The sequence below is a fragment of the Lissotriton vulgaris genome, chromosome 7, assembly GCF_964263255.1.
Source record: "Lissotriton vulgaris chromosome 7, aLisVul1.2, whole genome shotgun sequence".
Classification (NCBI taxonomy): domain Eukaryota; kingdom Metazoa; phylum Chordata; class Amphibia; order Caudata; family Salamandridae; genus Lissotriton; species Lissotriton vulgaris.
In genome coordinates, this window is record NC_141695.1 from 1,266,733,295 (window position 1) to 1,266,753,493 (window position 20,199).

The window sequence follows — 20,199 nt, forward strand, 5'->3', positions numbered from 1 at the left end:
AATAGCTTGCTTAATCTCCACAATGGCCCCCACAACGCTAAGGATGCCTGGCCTCCACCTTGGGGGTGCAGAGGAGTGGATGCCTCACAGGGAAAGCCAGGATGGGTTCCACAACGGTATTCGTACAAGCGCCTTGAGACCCTTGCGGGTGAGTAGTGCGCTATACAAGTATTAATTTACATAACATTACTTTAAGCCATTTTTTTGGTTTTGGTGGTAATAGTAGTAGGAGGACTTTTGGGAAGGGTAAAAGGGAGGTGTAGGGGGAACAGTCAGGGGAAAGGGTTTAGAAAGGCTTTGATATGACCTTTATTCCACAATATTATCAAATAAAACGCATGCTACAAGGATATGTTTGAATTGCATGCTTTATTTTAAAATTGGGCAATAAGGACTGTCTGCCTCAGTTTCACTCCTTGTGTAAAGAAATGAAAAAAGAAGGGGAGACAAAAACAAATCCGTTCCCAAATACTGTGCCACAGACAATGCACATTACAACTGTGATTGTGAACCTGGGTAGTGCTTTGCTCGCTCAGGGACCTGATGTACAAAAAACAAATTTACTGATTCCTAAATTGAGATTCATGCGGAGTCAACATTTGGGAAATGCTAAAGTTGATTGATATACATTTACTATATGCAAATAATGATTCAGTATAATCTGGTAATACTTATAAAATACAGATTTGTAAATTGCGAATGATCTTTTAGCTGGCGCTAATTAGGACCATACCCTGTTCAGGAAGTCTATTAACCCTACAGCCGCAGAGAACAGAAGAAGTTTGCCTCCCAGCTTAGCAGTTTCTCTTTTGAAGATATCAAACCAGAGGTGGGGAGAAGAGCAAAACAACGTTTTCTGATGCTCAGCTGGAGATTCTGGTAGAAGAGTGTGTGAGAAAGCAGGACTGTCTATTTGGAAATGCTTCTCTGTCTGTTCCTCAGTCCAGCAAAAAACAGATATAGACTAGAATTCTGCAACAAATAAATGCTGTAGGAGTGAAAAAAGGTTGGTTGAAGAAATTCGCACGAGGTGGTATGACCATCGCTCCCATACAAATGAGAAGTTATCTAGCAGAATGAAGGAGGCATCAGTTACTGGAGGAGGCCACCGTAAAGAACCAACCTATGGATGATATCACCAAACCCACCTTGCAGCCAGAAGCAATCTTGAGTATTAAGACTATTAAGACTTCTGCTCCACATCAGATTCATCAAGGGAGTAGTATACTGTTTACATTTGTAAATATAATTAACTTTAAGTTACACCTGCACTTAAAAAACCATAAAGCAATTATTTATTTATAAAAACATTTTATTTTAAAAAAAAGCAACACGGTTAGATGATTAAAATGAAGTTTAAACAACGTTGTTATAAAAATACATCTCCGAATTATCTAGGTTTGCATACAATACATTGTGGGTAATTTAGTCCGATGGGTAAAAAAAAGAAAACATTCAGAAACCAAATACTCATATACATTATATGGTTTTTGAAATTAACAAAAATAATTCATTATTGAAAAAGTAGGTATATAATATTCCTATTAAAAAAATCAATTATCAATTTGAACAATGCTATTTTTTTTAACTAAAAACCATCATCAGTAAACATTTTTTTGCTTCAGCTCAACCTACCAATAGTACACATGAAACTGAGAATGTGAGCGAGACATCATGCCAAACTGAAGTTGAACAGACAGAAACTGTAATAAACATTTCAACAGACACAGAAAGTAAAACAAGCCCTCAGTTTAACACTACTCCTTTAGTAGAGCAGGCTACAAATATTGGCACTTTGGCTGAAAACGAACAAAGCATGCCAGCAGTACCTGTAGTGCATAAAGGAAGAAGGTCTGTAAAACAGGGTGGATGGAATAGTATGCAATTCGGCAGTAACTTATCACCTACTGCTGCACAATTTATTGTATTGGAACAATCCATGGTAAAAATATGACACAGGCAGCACAGAGTAACATCTGAATTAAGTAGAAGGGTTGGAAGATTAAATAAAGAGACATTTCGGAAGTCAATGAGAATATGAAAACAGGCTTTTGAGGAATTAACTTTAGTTATTAAAGAACTGGCCACACAAATGGCTTAAGCTTCAGTGTCACACATGCCAACCAAGACACCAGAATACTTGGCTGCAAACTTTTGGACTTTCTGTGGAAAGGTTGGATACAGTGACATCAACAATGTATAGAAGAGAAGCTAACATGCAGGCAGAATTAAAACACCACAGTGATGATGTGGCAAAGATCCTTGCTCAAATGATAAATACGCTTGAGGGAATACAAACAGTTAATGCCGTACATAGGTCACCAAGGTCTTTTGGGGGAAGTGTGGAGGGGCTCAAGTGTGAGCAGTATGTAAGTTGGTGAGTCTACTACATCTAGCAGCAATAGACGACATAGTACGGAAGACAGGGAAGAACCACCCTATGTTCACATCTACGATCAAGTACTGGACATCAAAGGGATAAACAGTAAATAAAGCTATGACAATATGTATTACACCATTAAGATGATACAATGTATTTTCTTTCTTGAAATGGAAACAAATTCTGGTATGAAAAGATATCAAATATTCTGTTCTGGTCCATCAGAAAACATAGTCTGTGAATAAACAGAGAAAAATAATGATTACTACTTTGAACATTTGCTGTAATATTTTTCTTCATATTAACCAAATATGTTGCCAGTACCTTAAAAATAGTTATTTGCCACATCATCTCGGCGTGCACTTCCTTCTTCAGCACTTGCAGTATCAAGTCCTGGATGTGGTAAACGAGGGGGAGTCTCTTCATTCTCCTCTTCAGAATCCTCACTTGCTGCTTCAATTGGTAGACTCCTACGCACAGCTAGATTGTGTAGCATGGCACATATGGCTATAATCTTGCAACACATTGTAGGGTCATATTCCAGGGCACCCCGACTTTTATGGAGACATCTAAATCTGCCTTTAAGGAGTACAAATGTTCTCTCTATAATGCTCCTTGTTTGTTTGTGGGCAGCATTATATCTCCTTTGTTTAGGGGTTCTAGGCTGTAAATATGGCGTCATAATCCAAGGGCTTAAGGAATATGCACTGTCACCTGAAATATAACACAGCTGATTTAGTGGTTATATCATATTAAATTTAAGAAAGAAAGTAGACCTGCATAGTAATTACCTAAAAGCCAGCCGTCTCCAAAATCTCCTCTGGATAGCCGCTCATACAGTCCACAGTGTCTAAATATATATGAGTCATGAGTGCTACCAGGGTATCGTGCCACAAGGTCTGTGATGAGACATTTTGCATTACATACTACTTGTATGTTTAAAGAATGTTGGCTTTTATGGTTACGATACACATGCTCTGTGTCAGAAGGTGGGCAAATTAAAATATGTGTACTGTCTACACATCCAAGTACTTGTGGGAAATGTGCTACTGCATAGAATTGGATTCTGGTCGTTTCCAACTCTGCAGTGCTGCTAGGAAAAGAAATATGGGAATTAATCCTTGCCAACATTGCCTCTATGAAATTTTGGAAAACCCTACATAATGCACTTTGTGAAATCCCACCTGCCACAGCCACAGTGCGTTGGTAGCTACCAGAAGCTAGCAGATGTAAACTACACAAAACTTGAATATGTGTAGGAATTGCTACACTGCGTTGGGTAGGCCTGCTTAATAAAGGGTCCAGCTCATTAATTAAACTCAAAATAACCTGCTTTGTAAACCTATATCTGGCATAAACCTCCTCATCAGTTTGTTCAAACAAAGTCACCCTTTGCCTGAATATCCTTTCTCGCCTTCTTCTCCTCCTCTGTTGAGTTCCCAGAATCCGCATCCTCCTTACTACAGCATACAGTGCAGCCATTGTGAAAGCTTGCAAGGCATTTTGGGACCACTTTTATATTTTGCACCTAGTTATCCCCAGTTTCAAATTCATGGTATTTTGCACTTGAAAAAACATTTGTTCTATCAAATTACTTAACGGTAAAAGCTTTTTATATCAAAATAGCGTCTTGCAAATTGGAAATCTCATTTAGTTTTCCTGTATTTAAGAAACCACCAATTATTCAGTGTGGGTGCAGTTGTAAGAAATACTAATGTATATAGTCTTAAAACATCACAAACAGCCTATTTAGCAGTCGCTAACCAGTTTGCGACTGGTTACAGACTCGCAAACGTTCATACATCAGGCCCTTAAGAATGTAATTTGCATAGCCCCCCGCCTGTTTGAATCGTATCAAACCTCTCTGGCCACTCAAACGCAAAATAAAACAGATTTGAAGTGAATGGTTTGGAAGACCGACGATAGGATCCTGTCCGTCGCAAAAAAGAGAAAGCAGAAAGCTTCTGAATTTAGGGTACTGATTGCAGTAATACTCGATCGGCTAGCAGGTCAGTACGAAGCATTATCTTCCTGGACGCTGGAAACGATCTGACTAGTATTATCCAAATCAAAGAACACATAAGACGCTCTATCCCACCTATGCCTCTATGGTCGCTGTAGGGCCCTCTGTCCTTACGCGCTTCTCCTGCGACGCTCTGTTAGTGCCACGCTCTCTATGGTTAGAGGCAGCGTTCTGTTCAGCAGTGCCCCCCTGTGCCCGCTTTCGGCGCTGTCTCCACAACGCACTACCACAGGAATCTATCTGCCCTACAGTGCCCACCTCGTCCATTGGCGGCGCTATAACTTGCAGTTCTTGCTATGGTCATAGATGGCGCTCTCTCTCGCCCCTGCGCTCTATGGTCACAGCTCTCGCGGTGTTTGGAGTCGGGCGGTTTGAGAGAGGCCTGCTGAGTGCAGGGTTTCTGTGTTTGTGACCCCCCAACCCCTGTTTTGCTTGAGTTTCGCACCCGTCGTCCAGTGCCCCCTCCCCTTCGGGCGCCATGGCAGACACGGCCTCCCCGGTAGGGAAGCGGCTACTCCTACTGTTCTCGGACTCGAACCCGGGGACCCCCCCAGGGCCCCCGCAGGAGCTTGGGCAGCGCGGCTGGCACAGCGGGACCGTGCGTGGCATGAGTGGCGCTGAACCCCGTGAGCTGGCGGTGAGTGAGAACAAGGGCAGTCAATGAGTTTGAGGAGTGAGTAAGGAATATATGCCCACAGCGGGAAGTCTGAATAGGGGGATTTTCCTGTTGTGGGCGGGAGAGATCAAAAGGAGTTAGAGGGACTGGAGCCTTGTCATGAGAGCAAGGGATGAAAGAGGGGGTGGGGTGGGGCGTTACTGTGTAAGACCCACACTCGCTTCGAAGATCAAATCTATTATGTTTCACTTTGATTCTCAATTTATTCTTTTGAAAGTAGTATTATCCCCAGTTGCATGTCAGTATGGAAAATACAACTGAACACATTCTACGTGTCAGGCGAAATCACTTGTAGGTGTTGCAGGAATTAGACATATTTGTTGTTGGGGGCGAGGGAGGAGGCTGACGAGTTGTCAAGCAGTGTGGGCGGAGACATCTCTATATACATGTCAACATTTCCTTTGGTTGGCTCACGTTGTGGGACAGCGTATAACACAGGGGTCATTCTTCGGGACTAAAGGTGGCTAGGTAGCGTTTTAAACCATACTTGGTAAGAAATATTGCTTTCAGTATATCAAGGTGTAATACCAACTATAGGGTTCTCAATGAATTTTAGCACAATGATTAGCAAATGTTCTATTTTGTTACATATGTTGTATATTATATGTAGTACGATGTAGAATGCCCGGTTCTACTGCACACGTCAATCTATGACAAACTATTATTTCCAGACTAGGCCAGTGCATCAACCTAATAGGACTTCAATAAAGATAAGCCATGCTGCCTCCACATCATACAAGGAATTCCTTTAGGCTTTACCAGGTGTGGCAATTGATAGGTTACCACCCATGATACCCCTCTTCCTGCAAATTGTTTCAGGAGTCACGATGATAGTTGCAGCATCAAAAAGTAAACCGCACTCTAAAAGCTCCTTATATTTATTTAGTTTATATACCTTTCCCTCCACCTAGAAACTGGGCAGCAAATACTTAGATGTTGAAGAGCAACATGTGTGCCAAACGGCTAGCCTGTTTTGAAAGTGGGTGAAGTCACTTCCAACTACTTATGACATTTTAGTGAATGAAAGCCCATTGAAGTATAGAACTGACACCCAAACTTGAAACACCCACTTAAATATTAGTAGGATCAGATTGATAGCAATACTATTCATTAAAATATCAAGCAATGGAGCAGGACTCAAAATCATATGGTCTAGTAACTTTAATAATGTACTCTATCTAACTGTAATGTACTTGACCTGTGAACTGGTCTCAAATTCTGATCCTAGTCAAATATTTTGTCGTATGGAGCCACCTTTTTCTTTATCACATAAGAGAGCACCTTCAAATATACAAGTTCACTATTCCTGCTATACAAAAACTCTTTATTTACTAGACTAAATGCTTGCGCCATGTATAAAAAGAATCAAGTCCATATATAGGGTACACACAATTCCTGGCTTGCATTTTAGTTCACAAACTCGCCACAGATCTCTTAACTTTCAAAAGGCTTAAAAACCTGGCTCGTTGACTAACAAAACTCTTTCCTTCCGTTTCCTGCCTAATGGAGATGTAACTAGCGCCAGGATACCCCCGGGTAACTGCTGCGCTTTAAAAATATCATTAACACTAATAGCATTGTCATCTGGGCAGAAGCAGTAATAATTCCCAGTTCATGTTTAAAACTCATGTTTAATAAATATATTATCAAAGCATGATGTGGTAGTGCATTGTCATTTACAGATAGCATATTTTCCATTGAAATGGCCACAAAACCTTCCCACTAGCATGTAGTTTTACTGATAATAGCGCATAAACCATTTTTGGAAATTGGGTTTCAGCAAAATATTTAACATTTGCACATCACCAAGTAAAGTGTTATGATTTATTTTGATAATATAAAAATATTTTTTTACCACAGAATTACACACATGGGTCTTCATAACTAGTGAAATATATTTGAAATGTTTTAACAGTTCACTTAGATATTTTAGTGTTAAAAGCCTGACAGCCTTTCATTTAACATGCTTTCACAGTTCAATTGTCACACAGTTCACTTTACAAAATCCTCTGACTTAAGTCACAGAAAGGGAAAATAAATATAAGATAAGCTGACTTTTGACATCTGTTTCTGAAAAGCCAGAAGATGTGGCAAGATAACAAAATGTAATGGGATTTTTATTGCTTTCTCACTTTGTGAGCAATAAAGATGCCTTAAAATCTTGTTATCTTGTCACATTTGCTCTGTTTTCAGAGTCAGGTCAAAAGTCAGTTTGTCTTCCCTGAAGTTAGAGGATTTTCAATTGCCAGAAAGATGGTGTAGTCCCTAAAAAAAGCTTGTTTTTTGAACCCTGTAGTGCTTGCAGACCTAATCCCACCCTCATTTTAATTTCAGGCATATAGCAATGGCTCCTCTGAGAAGGAAGAAATTACTCCAAGACAGAAATTACCTACCCTTAGTAATCTTCATTTCAAGGGATTTCTTCTCCTGCAAGCCTGGCCTTTCGGATCCCCCCTCTCTTTAAACTATAGTTACATTTCTAACTCAATTGGCTTCTGTCCTCTAAGAAGCCAGTCTCTCCCTCCCACTTTTTCCACCTGATACCTCTTCAGCTAAACATAACTATTATGAGAGGTCTGCCTTTAGATTCTATGGTCAGTTCGGGCTTTCCATGGTCACTCATTGTCCTTCTCAAGTACCTCTGTTCTTATTTCCTAATCTCTCTCTCTGTTCCATCCCCAAATGTCTCACTGCCCCCCCCCCATCATTACATCAAACCTTGTCCTTCTCCTAATCTGTCCTCTACATTTATGATTTCACCATTGCTCTATACCTTTTGGCAAGACGTCATAGGCACAGCATGTCAATGGCCATAACAATGTCTTGGGGAAGGCCGAAACCGGTCCTTGGTTGCTTGTTTTCCGGTTAAGGGAGGACCAGGACTGGTAGTTAAGACTAGACTGCCCTGATTGGAGCAGGGTAAAGGCTGATTTGCATATGACTGGGTCCAAACTGAGGGGGCACTGTGGGTCAAAAATGGTGAATTGGGATGCAGCCCTGCGATTGCCTGTGGCTGAGATTAATTTAAGCGTTCCACCCATCACCTTGTTGTTACAGTTGACACCCAAAGTGCAGCGAGTATGCCATGGGTCCTGTGCCCATTGTGCCACTGGAATCAAGCTATACATGGCTGATGAGCCCCATAATAAGGGTGAAACTGGCCCTAAGTTGCTTGTTTTTCGGTCAGGGAGGACCTGGCCTGGCAGTTTGTGCTGGACATGGTTGATTTGCATATTAGCTCGGTCCACACTGAGGTAGCATGTTGAGTGAAAAATGATGGATTGGAAAGCTGCCCGGGTGATTGCCACTGGCTGAGATTAATTCAAGCATTCCATCTATTGCATTGTTGCAGTAGGACAATAACAATGTTTTGGGAGACTCACTTTATCTACAAGGTTCCTCCCTCAGCCCTCATCAATGTGGCCAAATCCCCCAAGAACCTTTGCATCTTGGGAATGTTGAGCATCTGGTTTAACCAATTAAAACTCGCCCAAACATGCATTGTACACCAATCCTTGCAAACTTAACCTAACCGGTCCCACTGCACGAATGGTCGAGACTTGGCTTGGCATCACTAGAAAGTTGGGATGGCATAATCTGTTGACGAAAGCGACTCCCTTATGGGAACCTGATGTCCTTGGTCACCTCAGCGCATGCTCCGGGTTTGACAAATGGGATACAATTGGGATTTCTGCAGTCGGAGATATCTGGACTAAGGGGAGGCTGGCCACGTTTGCAGAGCTTCAGGTGAAATATTAATTGGCTCAATCTGAGGTTTTCAGATACTTGCAGATCAGGCCCGCTTTATCTTCTGCTCTGCCATAGGAGGGTCCCCTCCCCGACTCTTCTCCCTTAGAGGACCGGTTGATGTTGGATCCTATGGAGCGCAAAGCCAACAACTGTTTGACTGGTACATTCCAACCAGAGCCCTTCGCTCTACAACGGCTTGCCTTGTAAAAGTTCAGAGATTTTAAAAAGTTAGGATCGGAGGCAGATCTTTCAGAGTTGCGGCTGCTAAACTATGGAACAGCCTGCCCCTAGACATCCGCCAAACAAAAGAACTCCTCCCCTTTTAGGAAACGGGTCAAAACCTGGCTTTTTCCTAAACGTTAACCTCCTAGCCATTTATCTGCTGCCACCGTGCTTCCCCCTTCTGGAGATACCTCAGCGCCAGGATGCCTGTAAGGCGACAGCCGCGCTATACAAATGCTCTAAATAAATAATAAACTAAATGCAATAATTACGTGTGGGCTGGGAGGGGGACCTGGGGGCGATGGAGGACGACATGTGGCGTGACGCACTGGCCCCCTCTTGCAAGGTCGCTATCCCCATGCGTATGCGACTCGTCCAGTTCAAAATACTTTACCGGGTCTACTTCGATGCTGCATTGGTGTTCAAAATAGGTAGACGCCCTGACCCACCCTGCCTCAGTCATTGCAATCAAGTGGGTACCTTCTATCACATACTATGGGAATGCCCCCGAATCCAGGGATACTGGGGAAAGATTGCCCACCAGCTTGCAAGGGCAGGTAGTAAGTCCATTGAACTTTCTCCCTAACTATGCCTGCTTAATAGTTGGGCGGCGACTGACCTATCCCAAGCCGAACAGACCTGGGCCTCGATGGCCTTTGTCATTGCGAAACTAAATATTGTGCAAAAACGAGGGGTAGAGACAATCCCGCTTTTAGATGACTGTGCAAAAGATATGGATACCGCAATGATTGTTAAAAAGTCTGTGTTCAAGAGTCGGGGTTGCCCCAAGAAATGGAATCAGAAATGGGGACGATGGAACAAATATAGGGGGGGGACATCTGCATTACCCCGACAGTGGAACTCCAGACAGACTTTGATGGCCCAGTTGACGGCTGAGGTGATGGCTTCCCTCCTTAGGTGTACTGGCTTTGTCATTTCCTAGCTCATGCCGCCTATCACGTTATGTACCGAGCTCTTTGAGTGACATTGTCTCTTTTGGGTGATCAGACATGATATGGATGTAATGCGTGTAATGATTCTCATCTTGTGTATACGTGGGTGTTAAAATGATGATATTCGCATTGGAGGGGGAAAAACGTACAGAAACTTTGTCCCGCTTGTGCCGGTATCCGGTTCTTGTTGTAAACCAACAGTAAGTTAAAAAAAAAAAAAACTTACTCAAACACGAACCATCCCCTCAAGACTAATAATCTCTCAACTTCTCCTGAAACACTCAGCTGGCCACAACCTGGATGTAACAATTTTCTCAGAGGGACTCTACATGGTGACTGGAAATTAAATCTTCCTGTCATCTGAAGAGACCACCTCTTCAGCTCTTTTGATGTTAACCTGCACACCAGTACCAGTTTCACAATATTAAAGACCAGCAATACCTTCCTGCTTCTTTGATATCTCAGTTGCATAAGAGAAGGCTATCTGACTCCACAACGATGATGAGATCAATGGAAGAAGAGAAATCACTGCAGTGACCAGCTCTGTTTCTAGATTTACAAAAGGAACTACAAATAAGCCATGAAAAAACACAAAAGGGCAGCCCCTCTCATTGGCATTAGAAAGCATAATGCCCCTAGAAAGAAATTTTCATTTGTCCGGGATGTGAAGGAGGGTCAGGTTAACATCATGGGAAGGGATAATAAGATCCATAAGTGGAGAAAGCAGACTATGCAGGTAAGAAATGGGTCAGACTACAGTTCTGAATGCACCCACCAGTACCGTAATTAGAGGCTTTAAGAGATGCTGGAAGAGGTGAAGAACAGGGCACTGGAAGTTGGGAATAAGAACTAAACCACAAACCTGATCATTTACTCACTTCAAGGTTGGGTCCACCGCTTCTGGGGCAGAATAGGCAGCAGCAGTATTTAAGTTTAGGTTGCAAAAAATGCCTGGAAACTCTTCATCTCTTATCAGTTCATCAGTACTGTTCCTTCACTTTTCTTATTTTTCTTCTTTTAGGAAATTGGAGTATTAGTTGAGGTGGGTTAGGTACTCACCACAAGAATTAATCACTAAAGCTACTAAATAAGCTGGAGCTCAAGTCCCTGATAGCTGTGGCACAGAGCTGACAGACTTAGCTTAGAGACCATTTGTTTTTTTGTTGTTTTTTTTGTTGTTGTAAGACTTTGTTGGCAGTTGTCAAATACACAATATAACATTCGCGTGTTCAAATATCAGTTGCCACGCAGTAATTATTTCGATGTTCGTAATACACCGCTATTTAGCCGACAACCTTCCGGTTCGGCAGCATTCACGGATATTGTGTTCGAGACATTCCATTAGTAGGTAAAGAAAATCAAATGTCTGTCTTTTGTTGTTTTATCTGAACAAAACCTCACTCATTAGGAATAATGAACAATATAGCAAGATATCAATATACGGTCAATCCTTCATATCGGTGGGTTTTCGCGATTTACTATGCTATTCCTATCTTGTGAGTTCCATAAAGTATCCCACCCTCGTATGCCTAGACCCCTCCCACTATTTCGTCAATGTGTACTTATCAATCCCCTAACTCATCCTCTCCTCCAGAGCTATCATCAGGTCACCCCGATATTTATTCCAAGGTAACCATATCCTGTTCCATTTGCGAGGGTTAGCTCTGATCTTATAAACCGCTCGCTCGGTTACCATCAATCTATCCATGTTTTTACACCATTGTGCTGACGTCGGTGTGTCCGCTGCCCCCCATTTCTGCGCTATATCTCGCTTGGCCACCATCATTCCTACCACTACCCACTGTTATCCCTGTCGCGTTAGATCAGTCTTTCCCCATATATTCAGCAAGCAGACCCTCGGGTCCGGTGTGAGTGACATTTCTAGCGTTTGAGAAATGGTCCTCATAATGCGTTTACAGTACTCACTAATGATCGGGCAGCCCCAGTGTGTGCAGCAGTGTCCCTTCTTCTCCACAGCCTCTCAAGCAGTTTGGATGATCAGTCCTATGTATTCTGTATAGGGTAGTTCTGGTGTAATACACTGTGTAGTATTTTGAATTGTACCAGTCGGAAGCGGCCGACACACCTGCCTCCCGTAGGGATGCTAATGCGGCGTTCCAGTCCGTCTCATCCATTTCTCCAAACTCCTCCTCCCATTTGTCTCGTAATTTAGTTAGTGGATCAGACAGGTTGTTCAGCAACTTTTGCTAAGTGAGTGATGTGGCCCCCGTTTGCATAAAATCAGTGAGTAGGCGGTCCTCCAACGGTGAGGATTCGGGCATCTTTGTCCCCGGCTCAATGGCTGCCATCAATGCATGCCTTATCTGTATATACCTGTATGTCTCAGTAGGTCCTAGGTCATACTGTTGTTGTAAGAGTGAGAAGGGGACCATACCAGTATTTATCCATTAGTCTCCCAATGTGGAAATCCCTATATTGTCCCATTGGGTGAAACCCTTACTATGTCTCAGACATCCCAGTGATTTAATGTCCCATAAAGGTGTAAGTTTAGTTATTACACCCCACCACTTCAGCCTAGTCTGCGCCTTATGCCAGAGTACTATCGTATGTTTCGTCTGGCCCATCAGTTTTGCCAGTAGACTTTTATTGTATAGTGGTGCCAACAGACTGTGCGTGCCTAGCTGTGTCCTGTCTGCCAAATAAGCTGGGTCGTCTTGTGGTGCGTGGATCCATTGGTTTATTACCTTGAGTTGGGACGCCCAGTAGTACAACTGTATATTCGGCAGCGCTATCTCACCGTCGTACCATCCACGGTTGAGGTTTATATGTGCCACCCAAGCCGGGCGTACCCCCCCCCCCCCCCCCCCCCCCATAGCAAACCTGAAATTACTGCCGTCACCTTTTTAAAATATGAGGGCGGTACTAGGGTTGGTGTATTCTCCAGTATATACAGAAGACGTGGAAGTGCTTTCATTTTAAACAGAGCCGCTCTACCTAAAAGTGTCAACGATAAAGTTTTCCAATATCTTGCATCTGCCTTTAAGCGAGTGAGTGGAGGTAACAGGTTTTGAGTATAATGGATCAAGGCGTCTTGGACGACGTAGATTCCCAAGTATTTAAACGAGGCGTCTGCAATTGTCAACGGGCAGTCGCTGGGTAGATGTGGCAGAGGACCCTTCAGTTCATAAATGACCGATTTCGACCAATTTATGGTGTAGCCAGAGTTGATACCATGTGTGTTGCATAATTCTAATAATATTGGGATGCCAGCGGCTGAGTCGGATAGGTATATTAACATGTCATCAGCGTAGAGGGAAACCCTGTCTTCCCAGTGCTCCCCCCAACTCACTCCTTTCAGTAATGGGGTGTCTCTAATGACAGTCGCTAATGGCTCCAGGACTAACGCAAACAGCAAGGGGGAGAGTGGGCAACCCTGTCTCGTTCCTCTGGCCAACGGTATTTCTCGTGAAATGTGTCCATTGGCCGCCACGTGTGCGACAGGTTCTGTGTACAACAGTTTTATCCATGCGATAAATTTAGGGCCGAAGCCCATGTGTGCCTGAACTGCGAAGAGGTATGGCCATTCTACCATGTCGAACGCCATCCTGGCGTCCAACGATAGGATGACTGCTGGTTCCGTTATTAGGGTCCCCCGTGCCAGTGCGCCATGTACTCGTCGGAGGTTCAGTGCCGTGCTCCTATGGGGCATAAAACTGGATTGGTCCAGATGGATCAGGTGGGATAGATGAGGCATCAATCTAGTAGCCAATGTTTTCGCCAATATTTTGGCTTCCGCATTGAGTGGCGAAATCGGGCGGTACGATGTACACTTGGCGGGCGGCTTACCCGGTTTTGGGATGGCCACAACAGTTGCCATCCGTTGATCCAAAGGCAGGATCCCTCGCTCCAAGCTATCTTTGAGCATGGCCAGCAACGCCCCACTTAGTGTGTCCGCCATCGTTTGGTACCATTCAACCGGGATACCGTTGGGGCCTACCGCTTTTCCTGTGTGTAGTGTGTTGATTTCTGCCTGTATCTCTTCTACCGTCAGGTCTGCTTCGAGTTCATCCACCGTGTCTTGTCGTAAAGTCGGGGTGTGCACCGTTTGGAGGGCCAGCGCCGCAGCACTTGCCGTGACTGCCATTTCCGGGGTATATACTCCCTGAAAGTGGTCCACGAGGATATCAATTATTTCCGATGGGTGCGAATGTAGCTTCCCATTCGAATCTGCCAACTGTAGTATGGTCCTGCTACCCTCTTTCTTTTTATCCAGCCATGCCAGTAGTTTACTGGGCTTGTCACCTATATCATATACTGTATTCGCCGTCGCTGTTCTATTAATAGTTTGCCGCCGCACATGATCATTTTGTAATTGTTGGCATAGATTAAGTGTGTGTAGTGCGTCCTCTGTTGGATGTGCCATGTGCGCCGCGTTAGCTGCTTCAAGGTTCAGTTCCAACTCCTGCAATTCCCGTTGCTGTGCGGGCTTATGCCCTGTTATCGTTGTAATGGCATGTCCTCTCAGAACCGTCTTATAAGCCTCCGATAGGGTAGTGGGCGATGATACCAAACCAGTAATTTCTGCAAAATAGTGCCGGGTCGACTTTTAAAATTTTTTCCCGACATGTGGTACCTTAATATAACCCGGATAGATTGGGTACATTCTTTTGCGAACCCTTCCCGAGCTCGAGAGGTTAGTGTTAGAGGGGAATGATCCGAGATACCCCTGGGTCTAATCTTTACATCACTGATCGTAAGGTGACCGACCCCCAGTGTGAAAAAATAATCTATGCGGGACAGACTATTATGAGTTGCAGAGTAGTAAGTGTATTGGCGGCCCTCGGGGTTGAGGTGTCGCCAAACATCTAACAGTCCTTGTGCCTCGATGAAGTCGTTTAAACGGGACGGGCCAAGTGTGTGCGCTCGGGTCGGGAATCTATCTTGTGTGTTGTGTGCCACTGCGTTGAAATCCCCACCCCCCCCACTATAAGGTCAGCTTCCGGGAGATCCAACAGTAATTTCCCCAACTCAGGAAGAGTAGTCGCCTGCAATGCTGGAGGAATATACACAGAGACAATGTTAAGTGGTTTACCTTCCCATTGCCCAATTGCTACTGCAAAACGGCCATACTCATCGGTTCTCGTGGAATGCAGTATAAAGCGGGACGCTTTTCTCATTAAGATGCCCGTTCCACGAGACCTCGAGGTAAAGTCGGAGTGTACTACCATGCTATATCCACGTCTGTCCAGTGCCTTGCTAGCCGTTCCCACTAGGTGTGCCTCCTGAAGAAGGATCAGATCCGGATTTAGTCTTTTAATACACTGCAGGATCAGCCCTCTCTTTATCTTGTCTCCTAGGCCCCTCACATTCCAGGACATCAATTGTAGTGGAGTTACCGGTCCTGTGCGAGCGCTCTCATTTAATGTGTCTGATTGTATGTTGTGCGCCATTGCATACCTGTTAGGACTAGCTTGTTTATCTCAGTATCTGTTTGCCATAGTGTCCGGTTTACACCCATCTGAGCGTTCAATTCGTCATGCTGCATGTTATTTCCCTGAATCAAACAAAACAAACAACAACAAAAAAAACCCTATATCCCGAACATCTCCCCTGCTATACGGACATAAAACCGCCTGCCCCCCCAACTTAGCAGAGTGCTTGACCCATTCCCCACACCAAATACTTGCTCGCGGGGTGAAGGTTCTCCGGAGCCGGCGGCCCCTCATACTCTCCTCTGAAGCCCTCAGCCCAGTGTCCTGTAGCCAACCTTCAGGCAGATCGCAAAGTTAAAGATCAAGTCATTAATCGTCCTCCAGGAGGTTAGTGTTCCTTACTGGCGTCATCGACCACCATATCTCCGTCTTGTGAGTTCTTCTTCCGTTCTGTGAGATGTTTGTGAGCCCTCCGGAAGTCCCGTATTTTTGTCCTTTTTTGATCTGTTCGATCTGCGGGGCTGTGTCGCCGCTCTCCATCCATCAAGCCAGTCTCTCGCTAGTTCAGGAGTGTCAAAGAACCAAGTGTTATTGTCTGACACCACTCTCAACCTAGCCGGAAAAAGCATGGAGTAAGGGAACTCTCTTGTTCTTAGTTCTTTCTTGACCTCCAGAAATGTCCTCCTTCGGCGCGCAACTTCTGCTGTATAATCTGGAAAAAAGGCCAGTGTGGAGTTAAGGATCTTGACCGGAGGAGACACTCTAGCAACCTGTAAAATGGCGTCTCTGTCCCGAAAGTTGAAGAGACGGGCTAAGATGGGTCTTGGTGTCGCGCCATGCTTAGGTTTACCCCCCGGTACTCGATGCCCTTTGGTTGGAGCTCTTTTTTAATCAGGTCCTCCACATATAGGTCTGTTGCTCTATTGCCTTCAGATTCCGGTACACCAAGAATTCTGATGTTGTTCCTTCTCGAGCGACCTTCCTGATCGTCCAGTTTCTCACGTAGTGCTTTATTCTCCACCGCCATTTGTTGCATTGCTGTTTGAAGCTCGGAGACGTCTTCCACGAGGGACTTCGTGACCACCTCCATCGATTTCACTTTTTCGGACATCTTTTGAAAGTTGGCCCGGATCAATGTGATTTCAGTGGATATTGAGCCCACCTTGGCCTGTACTTGAGTTAGCGCTCTCATGATGCCTTCCAGCATTGTTTTCTGTGTTTGTCCCGTCTGCCATCTTCTTGGCTGGGGCCCTTCCCTCCGATGGGGAGGAGGACGCTCCACCACTGGCAAATCTATCAATACGGGTCTGTGTAGTGCCTCCTCTCGAGTTTTTCCCGGCCATCCTTGCTCCTACGTACCACCAGTGTCTTGCAGGTTATGTCTCCCAGCCTTTCGGAGTTCAGTGGATTCTGGCTTGCGGCTGGTCTTCACCTTTCTCTTCGTATGGACAGTAGGCCCACACCACCCGTTACGCGCAGGTTCTCGCAGTTTATTGCTCTGCTAGTTCCTGAGCAAGTTGGGAGCAGGTATTATAAGGCCAGAGGACCTACTTTTAAAAGGTGGATCTTGGTAATGTGGCGATGGTGTTCAAAAGCGGTTGATGCACTGAACACTACGTGTTAAGATGGCGGACCGATCCTTTGTTCTTCTCTAGTTTCGGTTTCACCTGCCCGTCGCCTGAAAGAATTCTTTCCTGATCGCGTTTAGTTTCCCCTCTTATATGCGACAGAGTCCAATTAAAACTTCTCGATCAGTCCTCGCTGTTATCAAACTCGTGACCAACTGCTTGGATCGCGGTGGTCGTGCGCTCCCGGTGGAGTTGATCCGAGTTGCCCTCACTTCTTCGATCATGCAGGATAGGTCCCGGCTCGTTGCGATCGTCCAGGCCTCAGAGTAGTCACGACATACGTTTCTCCTCCTGTGTCGGACAGTTTCCAAAGTTGCTGCCCTGGGTTCCGCTCGGTCCTAGGCTTCGGGACCCTTCGTTAGAGCATCTTTCCTGCACGGATAAGTAGTCTGATATTAGGAGAGGCAGTCCGATCTACGGAGCTCTTCTTTTAGGCTGCCGCCATGCTCGGCTGCTAGCCACGCCCCCCCTTAGAGACCATTTGTAAAGTGTTTATGCAGTGCCAAAACTGTAATAAAGTAAAGAAAAATCCCAAATTAATTGAGAAAAACAGAGTACAGTTTAAGAAATGTAATGAAACCAAAATGACAAAAATGCAGTATGGGGAAGAAGGGATATGATTTTTTAAAGTCTTACTTAAAAATAGATGCATAGAGTGCTAAACGCAAACTTTGGTCAAAGTGGGCCGAGACCAAGTTGCGATTTGAGGACAACTGTCATGAGCGTGGGTTGGCTACAGAATCCAGGTATGACACGTCAGAAGTTTTACCATTGGTCTCTGAAATGGAAGTCCTATATCTTCAGCAGATCAAAGCAGCAAGCTATGGTCAAGACGGGAGCCATAAGGTCACCTAGTTGTTGGATGAGGTCCTGGTGAAGTCGTTGACTTTTGGCAGAGAGGATCCGAGCAGGAGAGATTAGAATTTGACACCCAGAGAAGGTTCCTCACCAGACGGATAGTTTTGGCACCCTGTCCCTGTGAAGATTTCTATATTTACATTTAGTTTTTCTTTTTTTTTTTTTTGAAGCTCGGACCCCTCCAGTGGGACATGGCGGTAGGCTGTAGCTTAAGAAGGGTCCATGAAGCCAGATACCTTCTCTGTGAGGTCCCTCAGAATCATATTTCTGGCTATGAAAACGGTCTGAGTAGGGGAACCTGAATCTTCAGCCCAGTGGCAACACACCTGGGTCAGATCGGCTCAGTAAGTTTGTCCCAGTCCTCCCAAGGTTTTTGGAGTCCCATGTTACTTAAAACATTTGGGGGGAGTACACCTTGACACAGCCCAAGGTTCCATGATCTCAGGAACTGCGCTTGATGCTCACGACTCGCTGAAGCAACTAGCAGGGTCTAGGACTGGTCCACTTGAAACTGGTTAGCTGAGCAGTTGCAAGAAAGACCTCTTGTATCTTGTTAGTTGTGTCCTTGTAGCTTGAACACAATATCAGCCTTTTATAACCTTTGGAGTCCACTTCTGTGTTCTGGGTACAAAAGACAGATCATGTTCAGTCTTTTAGGGCTCTTCTCAGCTCTGACAGCAGTTTCAGCCCTCTTCTGTTTTTCCAGATGCCCAGGAGTGTTTTGAGGTGAGTACTGTGGGTGCCATATTAATGTCACCCACTAGGCTGTGGGTAGGGGGTGAATCCTAGCCCTCCCTAAACAAGAGGGTAAAAGTTCTGAGGTTAACCCTACCCACTTTGGCAGCATTTGCTGTGTACCCTACAACAAACAATCCCACAAAGGTCCTCTCTGCCTAAATCCAAGATAGTGAAAACATTCTTTCTTTTTGTAAAGCCTGTGTACCCTCCACAGAGGTGTGGCCAGAGAAATGAGCATTAGCTCCTCTATGGTCCCTCCAAACCAGTGAATTGGCTCGCTCAAAGAATATTGCAAACGGTTCAAGAATAACGGTTTCCTAGCCGGAGATAATTTTAGTATATTTAATATTGCATCCCACTCCGGTAAAGCCAGTTGGTCTGCAGTGGAAAATAGCTTTTGGGACTTTTTAATTTTTTTTTTTTTTTTACTGTAAGGGTATTTGTAAAATTACATTTCTACATGTCCTACTTTTAATTACCAGTCACCTTGCTTTCCCTTTTTAATATTTTAAAGGGAAGTGTAGATCTGTTGAAAGGGTTGATTTTGGCATGTCCAGCTTTATACTGTCAATGTAGTGAATGGCACAATAGGTGCTGCAGTCCACTTAAGAACATTTTCTTACAGGCCCTTTTTGCACTGTGTACCATATAATAGGAACTTGTAGGCAAGTTAAAATTACCAGATAGGACTATACAATTTTCATCATGCTGAAAAGCGAAGCACAGGCACTGTGTCTCTGTTTTGCAGGCTTAAAGGGCACATAGTTCTACTGTCTGCAAAAACAGACTGGGTAAAAGTCTGGGGGTACACCACGCAAAAGATGGCATTTCCTGTAGATCTATTTTGTTACTTCATGTTAGTAGAGTTATGCAAGGTCCATGCTATTGCACTTCTTCTGTGCTTCCTTACCTTCATCAATGCCTTTGACTTTAATGGCACCGCGTGGCTCCATGCCTGTAAAATGGTCAGTGTGGAGTACATTACAGTGCATCCGCCTCGGAGTTAGGTAAGAGAAATTCAATATTCACTACTTAGGGGTCGATTCCGATCTCGCTCGAAAGGCCTACGTATCAGATTTGGCTTGAATGGATCCGATTCATAGCCTTTTTTCCCGACCGATTCGTACACCGGTCCGAATGACCAAGTACAATGCTAAGTGATCGTACGTGTCGAGCGCATCTTCTCCCAACCCGATTCAGTCCGTACAACTCGTACGCAGATGCTTCGTACAGTTCTATGGACTCTGTTTCTGTGCGAGCAAGTGCAATGCTCGATTCGGACAGCCTAAACGATTCTGTATGTCCGGATCGATAAAGCTGCCAGAATCGTTATTTTGGGGCCTGTAGCAGGCCCACCATCACCTGGAGACCTCCGATTCAGACCCGTGGGAGTAGTCATGGGTCCCCCCTTCCCATGCATGCGGTGTGGTGGGCACCTTGGGGTGCCCGACAGTGTGTACGCTTTTCCCCACCCACCCCTTTTGCTATGGGAGCCTGTGCATGCGTCCAGAACACAGGTTTCCATAGAGTTCAATGGGAGTCCGAGCGAACCGAGTCCGCAAGCATAAGAATGCATCG

General features: G+C 44.6%; 1 protein-coding gene and 1 long non-coding RNA gene across 2 annotated transcripts in view; one reads left to right on the forward strand and one right to left on the reverse strand.

The window, feature by feature from the left end:
• Window positions 1–1,294: 1,294 nt before the first annotated feature.
• On the reverse strand, window positions 1,295–4,482 carry LOC147703389 (uncharacterized). Its single transcript, XR_015297577.1, has 3 exons — window positions 3,172–4,482; window positions 2,705–3,094; window positions 1,295–2,615 (listed from the first exon to the last, which is right to left on the reverse strand). It is a non-coding gene; the product is annotated as an uncharacterized LOC147703389 (long non-coding RNA).
• Window positions 4,483–4,708: 226 nt separating this feature from the next.
• The window catches only part of KDM3B (lysine demethylase 3B), a 1,298,224-nt gene continuing 1,282,733 nt past the window's right edge, over window positions 4,709–20,199 (forward strand). Inside the window, exon 1 of the mRNA XM_086931831.1 lies at window positions 4,709–5,040. Within this exon, the coding sequence (XP_086787957.1) occupies window positions 4,882–5,040 (159 nt within the window). The 5' untranslated portion in view covers window positions 4,709–4,881. The remainder of the gene's footprint in view (window positions 5,041–20,199) is intronic.